General features: G+C 26.1%; 1 protein-coding gene across 8 annotated transcripts in view; it reads right to left on the reverse strand.

Moving 5' to 3' along the window:
* Positions 1–17,344, reverse strand: part of LOC107455387 (gamma-tubulin complex component 4) — a 36,965-nt gene that overhangs the window by 4,890 nt on the left and 14,731 nt on the right. For all 8 annotated transcript variants that reach the window (XM_087165927.1, XM_087165923.1, XM_087165929.1 and 5 more), the window contains 7 exons: positions 13,283–13,439; positions 9,964–10,062; positions 7,846–7,972; positions 7,225–7,402; positions 6,638–6,772; positions 3,779–3,895; positions 2,224–2,363 (listed from right to left, as the gene is read on the reverse strand). In XM_087165927.1, coding sequence (XP_087022053.1) covers positions 2,224–2,363; positions 3,779–3,895; positions 6,638–6,772; positions 7,225–7,402; positions 7,846–7,972; positions 9,964–10,062; positions 13,283–13,439 — 953 coding nt within the window. The remainder of the gene's footprint in view (positions 1–2,223; positions 2,364–3,778; positions 3,896–6,637; positions 6,773–7,224; positions 7,403–7,845; positions 7,973–9,963; positions 10,063–13,282; positions 13,440–17,344) is intronic.

Below are 17,344 nucleotides of genomic sequence, written 5' to 3' on the forward strand. Positions count from 1 at the left end.
TTCAGCTAGTAAGGTATAGAAGTATTATGCTTTTGTAACTGTACATTTTTTACTGAAATGCACCAATATACATAAAGAAATGAAACAAACTTTTCTGAGGTTATTAAAAATTAGGTTATATTAAAATTATTTAAAGCTAGTTTAAGAACTATAAAATATTATTGAAAGCATTTGATAAAAATATATACAAATGTAAGTAAATAAAAGAATGGAATGGATATAGAAAAAAGAAAATTCTCTATAGTAATATAAAAGGAATATTACATTCCTTCTCTAATTATATAGTCAATTATTATAAATTAATATTACTTTTCAAATCATGGGCAAAACTTTATCACTGTTGAAAAGAGAGGAAACTGTGCTGAACATCACTGTTGAAAGTAAAAAACAGGGGATAATATGTATTACTTAATCATTTGACTTCATTAACAGTTAGAAATTTTGAGAATTGATTTAATTTTTTGTAACTGGTCAAAAATCCACCAACAGCAAATTATTGACTATAACTTACATAAATCTTTTAATTATTACAACTTTAGCACAGAAACCATTTATGAAACCATTATGAACCATTTACTAGACAATTAGGAAAAGTATAATATTCCTCATAAACATAAAAGGGAATATTTTTTTTCTTAACTCCCATCACATTACTTTCAAAATCGATATAATTATCTAGATTTATAACAAAACTTTATCACTTTTTATAATATGAGTGATATAAAGTGAAAAACTCTATTTTTTCTTATTGATTTCCTCTAAGCTAACTTGTCTCTCTTACCTGTTTGTCTGGTCTCTCTAACCTATGCAGATTATGGGTTATGACTAATCTAAATTTTTAATTAGTACTATAGTTATTCTTCAGAAACTTTAAATTTATGCCCCAACAAATAAAATACATTATTTAAAACGTTTTTTGAGATGGAGGAAAAAATGCAAGGTCAAAACTTTATATACACTTTGTATAAATATTTTTATAAAAAATTTAAATAATTTGCAGATTTAGCAATATCCTAAAATGGAAGTGAATGTAATTTTAAAAAATGTAGTTTAAAATTGCAACCAAATAATGTGAAAATTTTTAACATCCAGTATTCCTAAATCTTTCTTAATCCTTAGTCAATTTTCTAATCAAATAATGATGGGTGATATGCATAAAAAAAAGGTCAGCCACCTATAAATAAGTGAATAAAAACAGTACATAAGCTAAAAAAGCAAATTGTTATTACCAAACCTTTTTATTCCATTTGTTTCACAAAGAGTTACCTTAATATGATTTAAGATTAATGTAGTAAATTGTAATTTTGCATTGTGTCAGAAATACATGCCATATAACAAAACTACAGTGCACTCCCGATTATCCGGGTTAATCACCGGGATAGGTCGCACGGACAATCGAAAAACACGGATAATCCAAAAACTCCTTTTATTAAAGAAAAATTCAATATCAGTACAAAATATAAAAAAATTACTGACATTTGCATGCATAACATCAAACTAGGAATTTTCCTTTTTAAAAAATGTGTAATGCGTCTTCGCCATATATCGATACACATATTTTACGAACCGCAGTAATGTCACCGTAATTAAATCCTCCCATATTATCTAATAAAGATTCCACAGAGCAGCAGAATGAGAAATTGTATTTCATTCATTTACTACATCTTTGGCATCAGTTACTATCATCACTATTTGATTTAACAACATAACGATGTCTACATCAGTCAAATACTGGAAGCCAGGCTCACACGCATCACTTTGAAATCAATCTTCTAAATTTTCTTCATAAAGAATTTCCAAACCTTAGATTTACTTTTGCTTGTTCGAGAATACTGTTATCATAGTTTTCTTGAACATCTGATGAGGATTGTTCATCAAGCGGTATCATCTTTCTCCACGATCGTGATAACGTAGACGATTTTCCATATCATCCATAACGTAGACGATTTGTTCCATATACTGCAATCCAATAACGAATATTGCTTTCCAAAAATTTGGTAGTGTTATAACTTCATGAATCAAATTTTTTTAATCTTGAAAATGTTTCTCGCTTTATACTTTTTGTGTGACTCCGGAATGAGCATGGATAATCCGCAAACCGGATAATACGCGCACGGATAATCGAGAGTGTACTGTATATTAATCCCTTAACACAAAAGTCAAAATAATTTTACGGTAAAAAATAAGTTAAGGGTTAAATAGTTATTGGAAAATAATATTTACCCTCCAAGTTGACAACCAGATGTGATAAAATACTTATTATAATCAATACGTAGCAACAGTTGGGCTACATGAGGGCTGACTTGTTGACTTCTGACACTAGACAAAATTCGAAATAAAAGAGCAGAATGTCTTTGAAAGTTCTACAAAGGAGGGAAAAGAAACGAGTGACACAATTGCAAACATGTTTCATAAATTCAAAACACTTTTGAGTATTTAACACAATTACATAACATAGGAAATATTTAATAAAGTTTCACAATTCGTCCCAATACATAACTGAATAAATAGTACAAATGTCTTAAATAATTTATTTTAAAAAGTTATATGAAACTACATAATGTTGCTTAAAATTATTGATTTCTCCAGTAGCTCATCATGATTAAAATATGTGACAGTTTATTAAATTAAAAGGCATGTAGGGAATGCATAAAAACTTATCACTATATTAAAAAAATAACTAATAGAATTTTTTTATTTTATTATTGTGTCAGATGTAAACATTGATAGTCAGCATATCAGACAATGAAGAAAATACAGTGAAAGTATGATTGTAATCAAAATGGTTTGATTCTTATAAAAATGCAAAATAAAAATTAGAAAGGTTACAGTTAAGACAGGAAAAAAAGTTACTATTTTTAGAAAATAAGATTGATTTGAATAATTTTAAAAATAATTTTGAAATTCCTTGTATTAAAATAATTTATTGAAAAATTTTCAAACAAAATATGTAAATTAATGTTTTTTTTTTTGTTGTAAATTATTAATGCATTTAACAAACAATGAAGAAATTTAAATATATGCACACTACCAGACGTTAATTTCAAGTAATTAATGAAATAAATGTGTAATCCACATTATAGTTTCAGATAAAGTTATCCAGTAGCAAGTAATTACTAATAACATTCTTTGTTAAGGAAGAAACTAAATGAAAGATTTTTGCTGCTGTTTCATAGAAAAGCAAGGGATGTAAAAGATAGGCAAATTATATAAATTGTATGCATTTTACAAAAATCTGTGGTACATTCTTGTGTCTGATTTCATAACTTAAAATATCGTCTGCACTAACTAAGGAGATTATTCACACCTATTAATATAACTTAAAAATAAAAAAAATAACAGGCTTTTCATTCATTATAATCTTCATAAATTTTTTCCCCTGTTATTTAACAATGCAATGCATGTAACAGAACTGCTGTAAATTTTTGAACATATTGCATCATTTTATGAGAGGGAAACTTGCATAATCTGAGCTTTTAACCTGATTTGATTAATCCTAAATAACTATTTTAAGAAGATTCTATTTTAATATTATAAAGTTTTAGCATGTTTTTGGATTTTATACTATAATTTATAGTCTCGGAAATAATTTAAGTAATATAAAAGAAATGATAAAAAAATATTAACATTTAATTTAACAGTTGAATAATAAGCAAATAGAATTCTAAAATTCGGCTGATCCAGTTATGTTCAGTGCAAAAAAAGAAAAGAAAAAAAAAGTATTTGTTCCACGACAGATATAAACAACATAATTGACATAAAACAATAATATACATACAAGCTTCAGATTTTCAAACTGGGCTATTTCTTTTTGACTTCTAGTTGAACTTAATCTACTGATAAGGTTACAAAAGGATGAACACAACTCTAAAATTTCATTAAGAGACAAATGCACCTAAAGGAAAAAGTATGAAAAAAAAAAAAACATTTACACATCCTGCTTAAACATTATAATAAACCAAAATATTGCAATGTATAAAATATTGTAAATTTTATTTCCAAATGCCGGGTTAAAGTTGAAACCCCTTCCTACGTAAGCAAAATAGGCAGCAAAAGGGGGCTAGATTAGTATCTATTTGAGAGAAGTGTAAATGCTGGCATAAAAGAGTCTTGCTTTCCCATGATATAGTGCATATTCTATTATCTATTTTAATTGGGTTATTTTGATTGTGTTTGTCATTCACTAAATGATTTTGCTAATAAACTTATCAACTTATTTTATTAAGCAAATACTTCTTAACGAAACAAAAATACAGTTTGTCATCATGAACTAATATTTTCCAAATCATAAGTAATTGTTTTTACACTTGAAAAAAAAATTTTTTTTTTTCTAGGAAAACATTTCATAGTTGATACAAAGTGTATTGTTTGATTACGAAAATATGTCTTTCTTAAAATTACATTTAATAACAATTCTCTTGTCCACAATTTGTTAAATGAGTAATTTAAAAAAATATTTTTTTTAAATAGATTTTTTTTTTTTTAAAAAAGGAAGATAGAAAAGCGACACATAGTTTGCATAAATGAGAATAAGAAATTAAGAAAATAATTTTTTTAATAATGTTAGAGGTTTATAATTGTGGAATACAAATATTTTTTATGGATATGTAAATATAATATCAAAAAATAATAACAAATGGCTCAAATGATGATTAGCAACATTTAAATAGAAAAGAAAAGCATTTAAAAATTTATTAGTACTTTACAACTACTAGTTATGTAATATTTAAAATTATGTATAAGATTAGTGATATATTTTAAAATCCTCTAAAAAAAGTAAATAATTATTTCATAATAGTGTAAAATATATTGTTTTATGCATCATTAGAATTTATGATCATTTCATTAAAAAACACATAACTCCTTATCATAATGTTTAAGCGCATGTTTTAAAAATTAGAATTTTATAATAATAAAATATGTCATAAAAAATAGAAAAGTAAGAGTTTTTAAAAGGTGTTTAGCTTTTCTCAGAATTGCTCTAAGAATAGTAGACTATATATAAATCTCATATTTTGCATTATGAAAAAATATTTTACAGTTTTTACTTTTTAATGTAGCAAGTAGAATAACATAGATTCATAGCAACATATACTTTGAACTAAAACTAGAAAAAATTTGGATTTTATTATTTTAATGAGAGAAATTAGAAAAAAATAAGATATTGAAATATTTGCAATAAAAAAAAAAACTTTTTTTTGACTAAAAGTTAAATGTATAGAGTGAACATAATTATAATTTTTCTAATTGCATATGTAGTTTTTTGGCTTTTAACAAGATTAATATTTCCAAATTCTTAAGCAATTTTTATGTAACGAATTAGTTTAAATTTAATTCTATTCCTAAAATGTGAAAAGCATCGTTGAAAATTTTTAATCTTCAAATTAAAAATTAATTACCAATCTTAGTTAAATTTTGCTTTAAAATGAATTTTTTTAAAAATCTATATAAAAGCTATACTACACAAGTTCAGTTAAATTCAGTTTTTTTAATTTGAATATATATTGTTTGAATATATATCAACTTAAATATACACTTAAATATACACTGAAAATATATATTGAGAATTATTCCTGGAGGCTGAGAATAAATGATTTTTTCTCAAATCCAAACCATAAGATAGATTATACTTCATAGATTAAGACTTATTTTCATACATTTTTCAGAATAAATTTTCTTTTAATTTTTTGATGAAAACAGCAAGTTTTAGTAACAGTAATGATTAAAAAGTATTTAATTAGCCAAAATTAATCTGAAGAATAATTTGAAATTCCATTTTTCTTTCACTATAACAATGTGCAACAGAACATGACAATCAAATATTGAATTACTAAATTAGTAAACTAACAGCATAAGAAAAATCAAAGTAAATAAATCTTCTTCGAAATTAAATTAACATGTGACCATGACGTCACATAAGATAACCATTGAAGTTGAGTTGAAATCCCAGGTAGAAAAGAAATTTTTTTCTCCCTTCTCATTCCAATTAAAATCTTTGTAAGTTTTTTTTACAATTCACATTACATTTGTGCATGCAGCAAGGCTGTTTAGAAAAACTTAATATTCAATAGAATGGAAACCTGCAATATGAACTCCAGAGACATATTTTCTACAAATAAGTTTCTTTTTTCTCCACACCAAATTGTTACAACTAAGTTGTCATGCATGTTACATAAAATAATATTTCTATAAAACAAAAATTGGGACAAACTTTTTTTTAAGTGAAAAAGAAAAACCAAAATTAACAAAGAATTAAGAGCACAATATATAAAATTTTTAAAAAAATAATGTATCATATACTTAGAAAGGTAAAAACCAAAATTTCAAGAAGAAAATAGTAATTTTTTAAAACCATTTAAAAATTTTAATTTTTGTGCAATTTTTTTCTTGTTGAAATGAAAAAAAAGTACTATAACATCTTCAACAGTCCTACTACAATTTACATTAACTTAAATTTTATAAATTGGCAGAAATATTCTATTTTGCTGGTTATGGAAAGAAGTTTCAAGAACAACTTAAAATTAGTAAACAATTTGTGTAATTTGAAATTAAATATTGAATAAGTTTTTTTTAAAAATATAAGTTTAAATAAAAAAAAAGAAGCGATAAATTAATAAAATCATAAATGTCTTTCTACCGTTTTTAGTTCCAAGAAGCATCGTGAAATTACATCAGTCAAAAACTGTTCATGAGACTGTTGTAATTCTTCATAATCTTTCACATTTTCCATTTTAGAGATTAGTTTGCAGAAACGAGATTCTAAAACATCAACCTAAAAAGTGAATTTGGCACATGAATTTACATGCACTACAGTGAGCAAAATAATAATAATAAAAAAGAACAGAACACTAAATAACTAATAATCTAATGATTAGACTCAATCTTAATGGTTTGAGAGGTTCAAACTATTGGGACTAAATTTTCCAGATTGCAGCTGCCTACCATATTTTGAAGAACAAAAATCTGAATCAGAAAAAAAAGTATGCTTATTCAGAGAAAGTACATTTTTGTGCCTGATTTCATAACTTAAAATATAGACAGAACAAATTGTTAGCATATTTGATGTTAAACCATTCTGAGTCTTGGTCCGATCATTTGATTAAAAGTTATGCAGGGTGTTTCATTTTTTAGCCAGTAACTTCACAACAACATTCACTCTTTATGACAAATCAACTAAAAAAAATTAAGAAGTTAACAACTAGAACAAATATTCATGAGACATACCAACACATAATACTGAAAGTTATCAATCAGAAAAGACATGCGACATCTTAAGGTCCAAAAAGGTATTAATGAGGAATCAAGGCAATTTCTTTTATTTTGCATTTGTGAGGCCCAACACTGATGCAGTTCCATTTGTGCTCTACGAAGTGATAACAAGAATCTGAACACCATATTGTACCTAGGGCATAAAAATAGCACAGTGTTATATAAATGTAAGCAAATCGATATACTCAAAAATATTTTTGGTTTCTTTAGGCTATAATATTTTATGCAATAAATTAAAATGCTTTAGTTAAAAATATATATGTTTATTATAAGCTGCTTGAACATAGTTTTTTTAACACATAAAATTTCATTCAATTTATTTTCTTTTGAAAAACGAGAAAAAATTATCTTTCCATCAAGGATTTTTTTTTGCATGAAATTTATGCATATTTAATCATTTAAATAACAATCATCAAAAGTGGACTCAAAATAATAAGTACAAAAAATGATCTCACGTGAGAGCCAGCAATAGTAAGAGAATATAATATAATAAAGGAAAAATATATTAGTTTAATTATATTAAATTTATAGAAACTGTTTTAAAAAAATACTTATACTGCAATAGAAAATACATACTGATCAATAACATTAGGAGTAAAAAGAATGTGAAGAGGTGAAAGTACATCATAGTGCAAACTTATAGCAGACCATCCAGTTTCGAGTTTTGCTTTAGATAAGGTACCTTTGTCTATGTCTTCAATATCTGAAAGGTAAAATACTCTTAATATTACAATGTATATTAAGCCATGATACAGTAGGGTGTTAATATACAGTAGGGTGTAGCAATAAAAACTTTTTTCTAAATTCAAAACTTCAAGTTGATTATAAGTTGTCACTTTCTTTTTCCGGTCAGGTTTAAGCACATTAAGATCTCCTGGAATAAGTCAAAAGTCTAACTTTTTTAGGTTAAAACGTAAATTTTAATTTTTCTTAAAAATATTATTAATCTAAAACAAATATAGTTTTCAAAAGTAAAAATGTAAAACATAGAATGTGCAATGATTCTAAGCAGTAAAAAAAAAAAAAAAAAAAATCATATATGAAGTGATCTTATATGATTTTTTGGAATCAATATGAAAATCTTAATTTTCAGTTAACAAATATGAATATTTTCAATCCAATCTTTATGTTAGGCTTTTATGTAGATACCAGAATAAATGCTCACTCATTTACAATAGCAGTATTTTTTGACTGTTTTTAAGGAAAATGACAACAAAATTCCAGACCATGTTTTTGTTATTAATAGTACATATAGTTTTCATAAATATTTTATGATAAACATAGTACAGTGAAACCTCAATAAAACGGACACTCTTGGGATTGAATTGCCCGCTTACGACAGTTGTCCGTGTACGGGAAGGAAACACTAATAACAGAGTTTAACCCCGCAAGTTGTTAGAATAATTGCAATGATATAGAAATAAGTGAAATAATCTACAATCCATAAACAAAACCAGTTTAGTCCAGATAAAAAGATGCCACTGTCTGAAATATGTCACATGAGCAGTATCATTTTCTTTCTTTCCTCTGCAAAGATAAAGAAAGGTGAAAGGAGAATGCTTGATTTTTTAGTAGTGAAATAGCTTAATATTTTTAGTTGTGTGCAAGGTAAAAAAATTACATGCCTTAAAAATGATGGAAAGTTGCATGTTTTTTTCCTTAAAATTTTAAAACAGATATTTTTTTTTCTTTCAAATTTAGAAAAATTGTTATCTGGTTTGTAGAGATAGAAAATAATGTTTCAGGGTATAAATGATTGTCCGCATCTGGTAGCGGGAGTGTCCGTTTTGCAGAGAAGGTACAAAATGTTTCATTTACAGAAGAATGAAACTTAATTTTCGATGTTAAATATTTTATTTTGTAAAAAATTAAATATCGCTAGGTTAAGGTTTAAATGTAGATTTTATAATACAGAAGCATATAAGTTACAGATAGAGGTGAAGGTTTAGATAGGTTAAGGTTTAAATGTAGATTTTATAATACACAAGCATATAAATTACAGACAGAGACCATATTTTGCACAAGAACCAGAAAAAAGTAAAAACTTAATATAATATAGTTTATTATTGGAGTAACATGTCATATAGCTATGAATATCTTACTTGTAATAGAAGTAAAATCTCTTAAAATCAAAGTATTTAGAATGCTAAATTTTTTTAAACAATTATTATCAGCGTAATAAATAGTATTATTAAAATTTAAATATGGATATAAAAGCAAAAAAAAAAAAATTGAAAGAATAAATTCTTAAACAAAGAGTATTTTGTATAAATCAATATCTTAATAAATCTAAGATAATGTAACCTTTTTTAAGCAGAATTTTTTGAAGTATAAAAAATATTTACTTTGAAAATCATTGGCTATTCATTGTTACAGAAAATTTTAAAAATGGTTTATTCTTCCAAGTTTGTAACATTTTTTGTTGTTGCAGGTTTTAGTTAAAAAATGCATTATTCCCAGAAAATACAAGATTTCTCTTGTCACTGTAGAAATCTTGGGTACATGATAAAAATAATTTGGCTAAAGTAATACAAAATTCTAAAATATTTATAGAAAGAATTTATTAAAGTAATGCAAATTACCCAAACTTTAACTACTTTGCCTCAATTTTATCACATTAATTTTATTTTTAAGACTTTATTTCACACATAACATCAAAAAATACATCTAAACAAATCAAACCAATATACTAACTCTTCCTTTTTTCTTGAAATTCAATACGGAACTTTTCAGTTATCAATTCATCATCAGGATAAATTCTTCGGACAACAGAAGTAAATAATTTGCTTGCATCTAAAAATGAAATAAACTTCTGATTAAAATGTAGCAAAATATTTGAAAGCTAAAAAGCTTTATATTACTAAAATTTCTTTACATTACTAAAAAACTTTATATTACTAAAAATCTTCAATAATGGCAGAAAAAACTCATTATACATTGTACAGTCAACCTTTGATTAGTCAAACTTAATTAAGAACTCGAAGGGTGACATTAAAAATTTTGCAACATCAAACAGTGAGGTGTCTGGTTCATTTCAATTAGATAAATAAATGCTAATTTTTTTTAAAATGATATTTTGATTGATTGTAATAAAGTTTAGATCTCTTCAGTTTTATGAAACCTGTTTTTGGTGACGTAGCGTTCTCATGCATTCAACTTATGTCAGTAACATCCGTCATGGTATTTTTATTTTCATTTGCTGTTGACATGATTCCTTATCTGTAGTATGAGATAATTTAAACTTCAGTTGAAAACTTATGTGTCTGAGTATTTTTAGGTTTAACATGTTTTTAAATAAATACTTTACCATGGATACTTTGTTTCTGTTTTAATGAAAGTTAATATTTAGTTGCAATGACATTTTAGCAGCTATTTTGGCTGTCAATTTCATTGACAATCACTTAACTGGCAAGCCGTTTTATCAACACCACTTCGTCTACAGATAATTTTATCAACCTGGTAATTTAATCGATAAACTATTTCCTTGATAGGGTCATTTCATGCTCAGGGTCGTTATGTCATCTGCATGTCTCTGAAATTTGGTATATTTTTAAGTGACTAAATTTTTTTAAACTTGCCTAAAACAACTTAAACAAACTTGCCTTTGTGTCATATACTGCAATTGTCAGAAGAGAAATTTTTTTTTTTAAAATTGCTTACTCTTTATGTTGTACTTACTATGTAACATTGCAAAGATTGAGCCTTTGCTCAATTGGAGTTTTAGAGGTACTTTATTTGCATTTCTTGCTAAGATTATTCGTTAATGTTAATCTTTTGAAGATTATAAATTATACATAATAAATTAGCACCGCAAAGAACTTACTATAATTACTGTAAATGATTCTTGATATAGCAAGTGAAAGAAAGCAGAAAAGTACAGGTGGAACAAAAGAAGAGACTGAATTGTTCATTTTAAGTCATTTTTCTTTTCAACGAAATTCTATATTGAATCCGATATTGCTTGATTTTGAAATAATTTCAGAATTACAAATTGTTTTTTAATTTAGTTTTTTAAAAAAAAATTTATTGACAGTTAGTCTGCGAAAATTTAACCGGAATCGGTGATGTACCAACATTTGTTTTTTTAATATCCAAATTGCAATAGAGCAGTGCGCAAAGATTGTCCTCAAATAATTACTAAGCATGATTCCTTAACCGATGTCATTGAGGCTCTAGTGTGACATTATTAAACAAAGGATATTTATTGTGAGAATTAAAAGTAATTAAAAGATACTAAAGTGACAAATTGGTAATTATGGGGAGGGGGAGGAATTTTTACACCCATTACGAAAATCACATTTAATAACACAGTTAAAAAATTAAGAAGCATTATTAACTTATGAAAATTTTTTAAAGTTGTGATATCATGAATGCTTTATTTTTTTGGTACAGTAGGGAACCGATTATCCGGAACGATCGGAACCATCGCTATTCCGGATAACTGATTTTTCCGGTTTTCTGAATCGCTACAAAAAGCCGTTTTTTTTATTGTTAAACCCAACTAAAAAAAACAAACAAATATTTGGAAATAATCTTAAAAAGAAGAAAAAAAGATGAACACTAACGATTATTTCCAAAATGATGGTAAGATAAACATCTTTCAAAAAAGAAAGAAAAATCCTAAAATCTCTTATGAGAAAAAAAAACGTTTTTTTTTTAAAAAAAAATTATGGGAAAATTTATCAAATTTCATTCCGGTCTTTTGGTTTTCCGGTTTTCTGATTTCCGGATAACTGGTTTTGTACTGTATTTACAGTTCAAATATATCAAGAAATCACAAAGAAATCGAAATTTTAAAAATAATGTAATAATATACTAAATAAAATAAAACAATGTACCTAGGTTCCAATTAACCATGCATCCCTGATATGTAAACAAAAATAAATAGTTAAGTAATTATTAATCTCATACTGTTCTGAAGATTTTGAAAAATGTTATTTTTACATATTAGAAAATCTAATAACTTGTTTAATGTTTACACCGATCAAATGTTTTGTCCATATTTTCTTATCTTTAACATTCATTTTTCTCTTCTTCAAGCCTACTGATAAAATGACCAGTGGAAGAAATGATTTGCCCAAGAAATGACATAGTTGACAAAGTGACCGAATTGACAAAATTACCCTGCAGACAAAATGAAATTTTGTCAAAACGACCCTGCTGACAAGTGATTCCTTTGCTTTGTTTGTATCATATATGAGCATTGCTTTGTCAAGCTAAATACAATACTCACATTTAAAAAATTGTATAACACGTATTTACTTCAAATAATGTCAAAATGTTTGGTTTTTCATTTTATTTTACATTTTGCTAAAATTCTATTTTCTTATCTAATCTTCTTATATATCTCCCAATGCCATAATATCATTTAATATTTCTGATAGTTCACAAAATATGAATAACACTAAAGATCCATGCTCCCATAATTTATTTTTTTAAGCTAGGAAAGAAGATATACATACATATAGGGAAATATGATTTCATAGGTATGCTGATATTTAGACAGAAAAACAGCTTTCTTTAGCAAATAAATTTAAATGCGCATTTTAAATAAAAATGCAATCTACTTTATATTATAGTACAAAATAGATTTGAAACCAAATTTTTAAAAAATTATTTTTAATACTGTGAGTAGTAGTCAAAAGATATTTTATTCTGTAAGAAAATGAAATAAAACATAAATAAATAAAAAAATTATAGTTTTAAATATTATACCATGGATTTCTAACATTAAATAAAGTAGTAAATACAAAAAGTAAGAATAGATAAAGTACCTAAACAAAACCTGTATTAACTTTTGAAGTATTAGTAAGAATTTTGTTCTTTTAAATGTTATGATCATACCTCAAAGTAAATTAAACTATAACTGTGACATAACTGTAAATTAAAACAACTTTTTTGAAGAATATTCATTGGTTAATAATTTGAATATTCTGAAGAATATTCTTTACTGACTTATACACTTAAATTAAACATAATAATAACATTAATAAAAACAAAATTTTACAAAAACCTGTTTCTGCAGATAAAGTCATTGGCATTCTTAACAGTTGGTTAGCTTCACAAATGAAGTTGAGGAATAGCTCTCCATTTCCCAAAAGGTAAAAATCTTTGAGGATTTTAAAATGATTTTTCACATTACATTGCTTAACAATCACATCCCATAAATACTAAAATTAAAGAGAAATATTTTAACTTTTATATAATATAAATTATCGTTTTATTTAATCTGGTTAACAATCTTACATAATGGGAAATTCTAATTGATTTTCTGCACTTCAGAAAATAGACACTGAACAGCCACTTTTTTATGACCACCCCTTCAATATTTCATTTAGCTATTTCTTTCCTGTTTAATATATTTTTGATTTTTCTTGACATGGACTCTAAGAGATGTTGAAAAGTAGTTTTTGGTATGTTCGTGACACTTTGCAACAGTACGAGACTGAATAGTTGTGAATCTAGATGATAAAGGAATCTTTCAACTGCATCAAACATATGCACATTAATATCGAGATATGGAGATTGTGGGGGGGGGGGGCTTATGCAACAAACTAAAGTCTCCATTATATTTTTGAAAGCAATCCTTCACAATAATAGCTACATAGTAAGAAGGATTATCTTTGCTAAAGTATCCTCCTTCCTCATTGCGATAAATCATGAGCATTACAGGATGTATTTAGTAAACAATGATGTTTAGTTGTACAATGTCTTATTTTCAGACTACCATGCACATTAAATCCCGACCTTAAGCTCAACATTAGCCACCTAAAAACAATACTAAGATGAAAAAATTCATTTGATGAAACTGTTAGGTGGTCATAATAAAGTTTTCATTCAGAGTATATGAATAATACAAAATGAATTTAAAATTGCTTCACAACAAGTCATATATTTAAAAAACTGGAAATATTGTATATTTGTACATATGCTGTCATGTAATATTTACATTTTTGTACAAGTATTTATAATATGTTAAGGTAAACTTGCATCCATCGATCTGAAAAGCACCTACTTTATTATTAATATTAAGATAGTCATTGTTAGCTTTGTTTCAAAATTTAATTTATTAACTATATTCAAATTTTTACAATAACTTGTTTATAAATTTAAACATTTCAAAATCAACAGAAAAATTCTTACAAATAATAAATAATTAAATAAACAGAAGACATTTCTTAGTTTCTTCATTTGATTTTCATTTCTAAGATAAAAAAAAAAAAAAAAAAAACTATACAATTTTACGAAATAATTCATAGTGTTAAAAAAAACTTTCTAGTTCTAAAACTAGCCAAGATTCCAATAAAAAAATTGCATCTAAATTGTATCAACTAAAATATTTTCAAAATACAAATAAATAAATTCATAAAAAAAATGATTTTCTTCTGAACATTGAGAAAAATTACTTTTGAGTAGGAAAATAAAAAAGGTTACATTATCATGTTTAATAAATGCTAATGTCCGTAAAATTGTATAGAAAATACTAATAAAATGAATAGGTTAAATTTTTGTCAAAAATAATTTTTGCAAGCCACTGCTAAAGATTTAGGAAAAGGAACATGAGTAACTATTGGGTTTAACAATAAATAAATGAGTATAATTTTTTTTAATACAATACAGGGATGAGATTAGCCAAAATGCAAAAAAGCTGAATTTCCACGATAGTAAATTTTACGCAAGCGCAACCCTTTAATAATAAATTCCAGACAGTTTAAGGTAATAAATAATGTGTTGACATACAATTGTGTACTAATCTATTATTATAAAAACGATTACATTGATACTTAACATTTAGTGAAAAAAAAATTACCAATTGAAAAAATAAAGCTGGAAATTATATTTTTCCTCAGTTCACATAAGAGACAATTACTACTTGAGAAACTACCTGGTTTAACAAATTAAAACTACTAAGAATATACATTAATATTTCATTTCTTTTAATAAATACTGTTATGTGATTTATAGCAAATATATCAGTAATATTACTTTTTAAATTATATTGGAAAAAAAAACTTTAACAATGGACCGAATCATTATTTTCATATTATAGTCTAATCCAGGGATGGGCAAACTACGGCCCGCCGGAAGATTTTATCCGGCCCGCTGATCGAATTTTAACTTTTTACCTTCTCTATTTTTGTTCTACAAAACATATATTAATTAAAATAGTTAGCATTAACAGCTTCAATTGATAAAATGTTGAAAGCAAAAGTTCCTTATAGAATAGCCATAGATTAGCTCCAACTAGTATTTGTCTTTCTCGACGAGCAGACATATGGAATCTAATATAGGTGAATTGTACTTCACATGAGGCTTACTACCCATTTTAAGTTCCAACGAGCGGATTTTTCTTCCGGCGTGAGTTCTAAAATTGTTTACTGCGTATGGAAAGGCTGCGCGCATACAACGTCATTGTAAAAAATGGTGAAATTATTAAATGTATGAAATGGCTACTGCCTTTTTGAGTTATTTGTAAACATTTTTAATCCCAAAATGGCAACTAAAAAATGCAAAGTTGATGTAGAGTGTCATGCGTTCAATGGTGAATTGACTTTATTTTATTTCAGAAGTTAGAATTTTTATTTTAGAAGTTTTTACTCGGCCCACCAAACTTTTTTTTTCTAGATTTTTGGCCCACGACCAAAAAAGTTTGCCCATCCCTGGTCTAATCTAACTACAGCCCTCTGAAACATATCAATAACAGTAAAGTAGAAATATATAGCAATTCCTTAACATACAAAAATTGCTATTTTAGTTTGAAAAATTACATGACAATCAGCAACTGTTTAGATAATTGCTTTTTATTTGATAAGAATTTTGCATTTTATAAGCATAAATAACAGCAATTATAAATAAAATTTTGATGATGAGTTAATTAACTCTTTTTCCCCCCAAATTTTTTTTTAATTAAATCCCTTTTTAAGTGATTGCTTTTGTTTGCTATATCCTTTATGTTTGCTATATTTAGTCGTTAGTCCATCTTCAAACATCTTGTGACAAATCCTATTTTTTCTTCTTTGCAAGCAGAGAATGTAAGTTTTGAATATATTCCCTTCCAGTTTCTCTGATGTTGTAACACTTACATATACTAATAATCGTCGTTAGAAAAACAGTCACCTTTATAGTAACTAATTAAAAAAAAATTTACTTCTTACAAGAATCGCGATAGTTGATCTTAAAATTGCGTGAATATGAATAACAATTATGGATTTTGAAATCACATGAATATGAAACTAGATATACGATTTTGAAAATGAAAAAATACAAACTGGGATATAGAATTTTTTAAACGCGTAAATACAAATCACGATTCATAATTTTTAGATAGGGTAAATACGAATCATGATGCGTAATTTTTAGATTGCATAAATAAGAATTATGATGCATAACTTTTAGAATGCGAATCCCAATGCCTTATTTTAAAATCACATATAAATACGAAAATCAATGTTTGATATTATAAACCGCATGAGCAAATCAACACATTGAATTTTAAACTTGCATAAATACGAATCGCTACATAGGTTTTTAAAAAGACGTAAATACGAATCACAATATCGGATTTTTAAATCTCGTAAATAAGAATCGCAACGTACAATATTCAAATCGCGTGAATAAGAATCGCAACACGCAAATATGAAAAGCTATGTTTGATATTAAAATTGTGTGAATAAGAATCAAGATATTAGCAGATTCCAGGCTTGGGACCTCTAAAAGGCTTTTCAGAAGCACGTCGTTTGAACTATGAAAATCGGATCTATCTGGAGGGCGGGTAAAAAATTCGGAAAATCTTATCTGCTGCGTGTAAAAGGGGAGAAAATAAGTAAAAATGAGAAAGAATTGGTAGCTATGTAGTTTAAATGTTCTGTTTCTCTTTGAAAATCGGTGAATTTTCTGAAAAAATGGAATACTTATTGAAAAAAAATTAAATTTTTAGAAAATCTGAATTTTTGATAAAAAAGGCTGAAATTTAAGAGATAAATGTGAAAAAAGCGGAAATCCGCTAAAAAGCGGAAAAATCTCATCCCTGACAATAACAATGAAAAGTTTGAAATTAACAATTTTGTATTAAATC

This window comes from Parasteatoda tepidariorum, chromosome 6, assembly GCF_982258835.1.
Source record: "Parasteatoda tepidariorum strain Cologne lab strain chromosome 6, Ptep-v5.0, whole genome shotgun sequence".
NCBI lineage: Eukaryota > Metazoa > Arthropoda > Arachnida > Araneae > Theridiidae > Parasteatoda > Parasteatoda tepidariorum.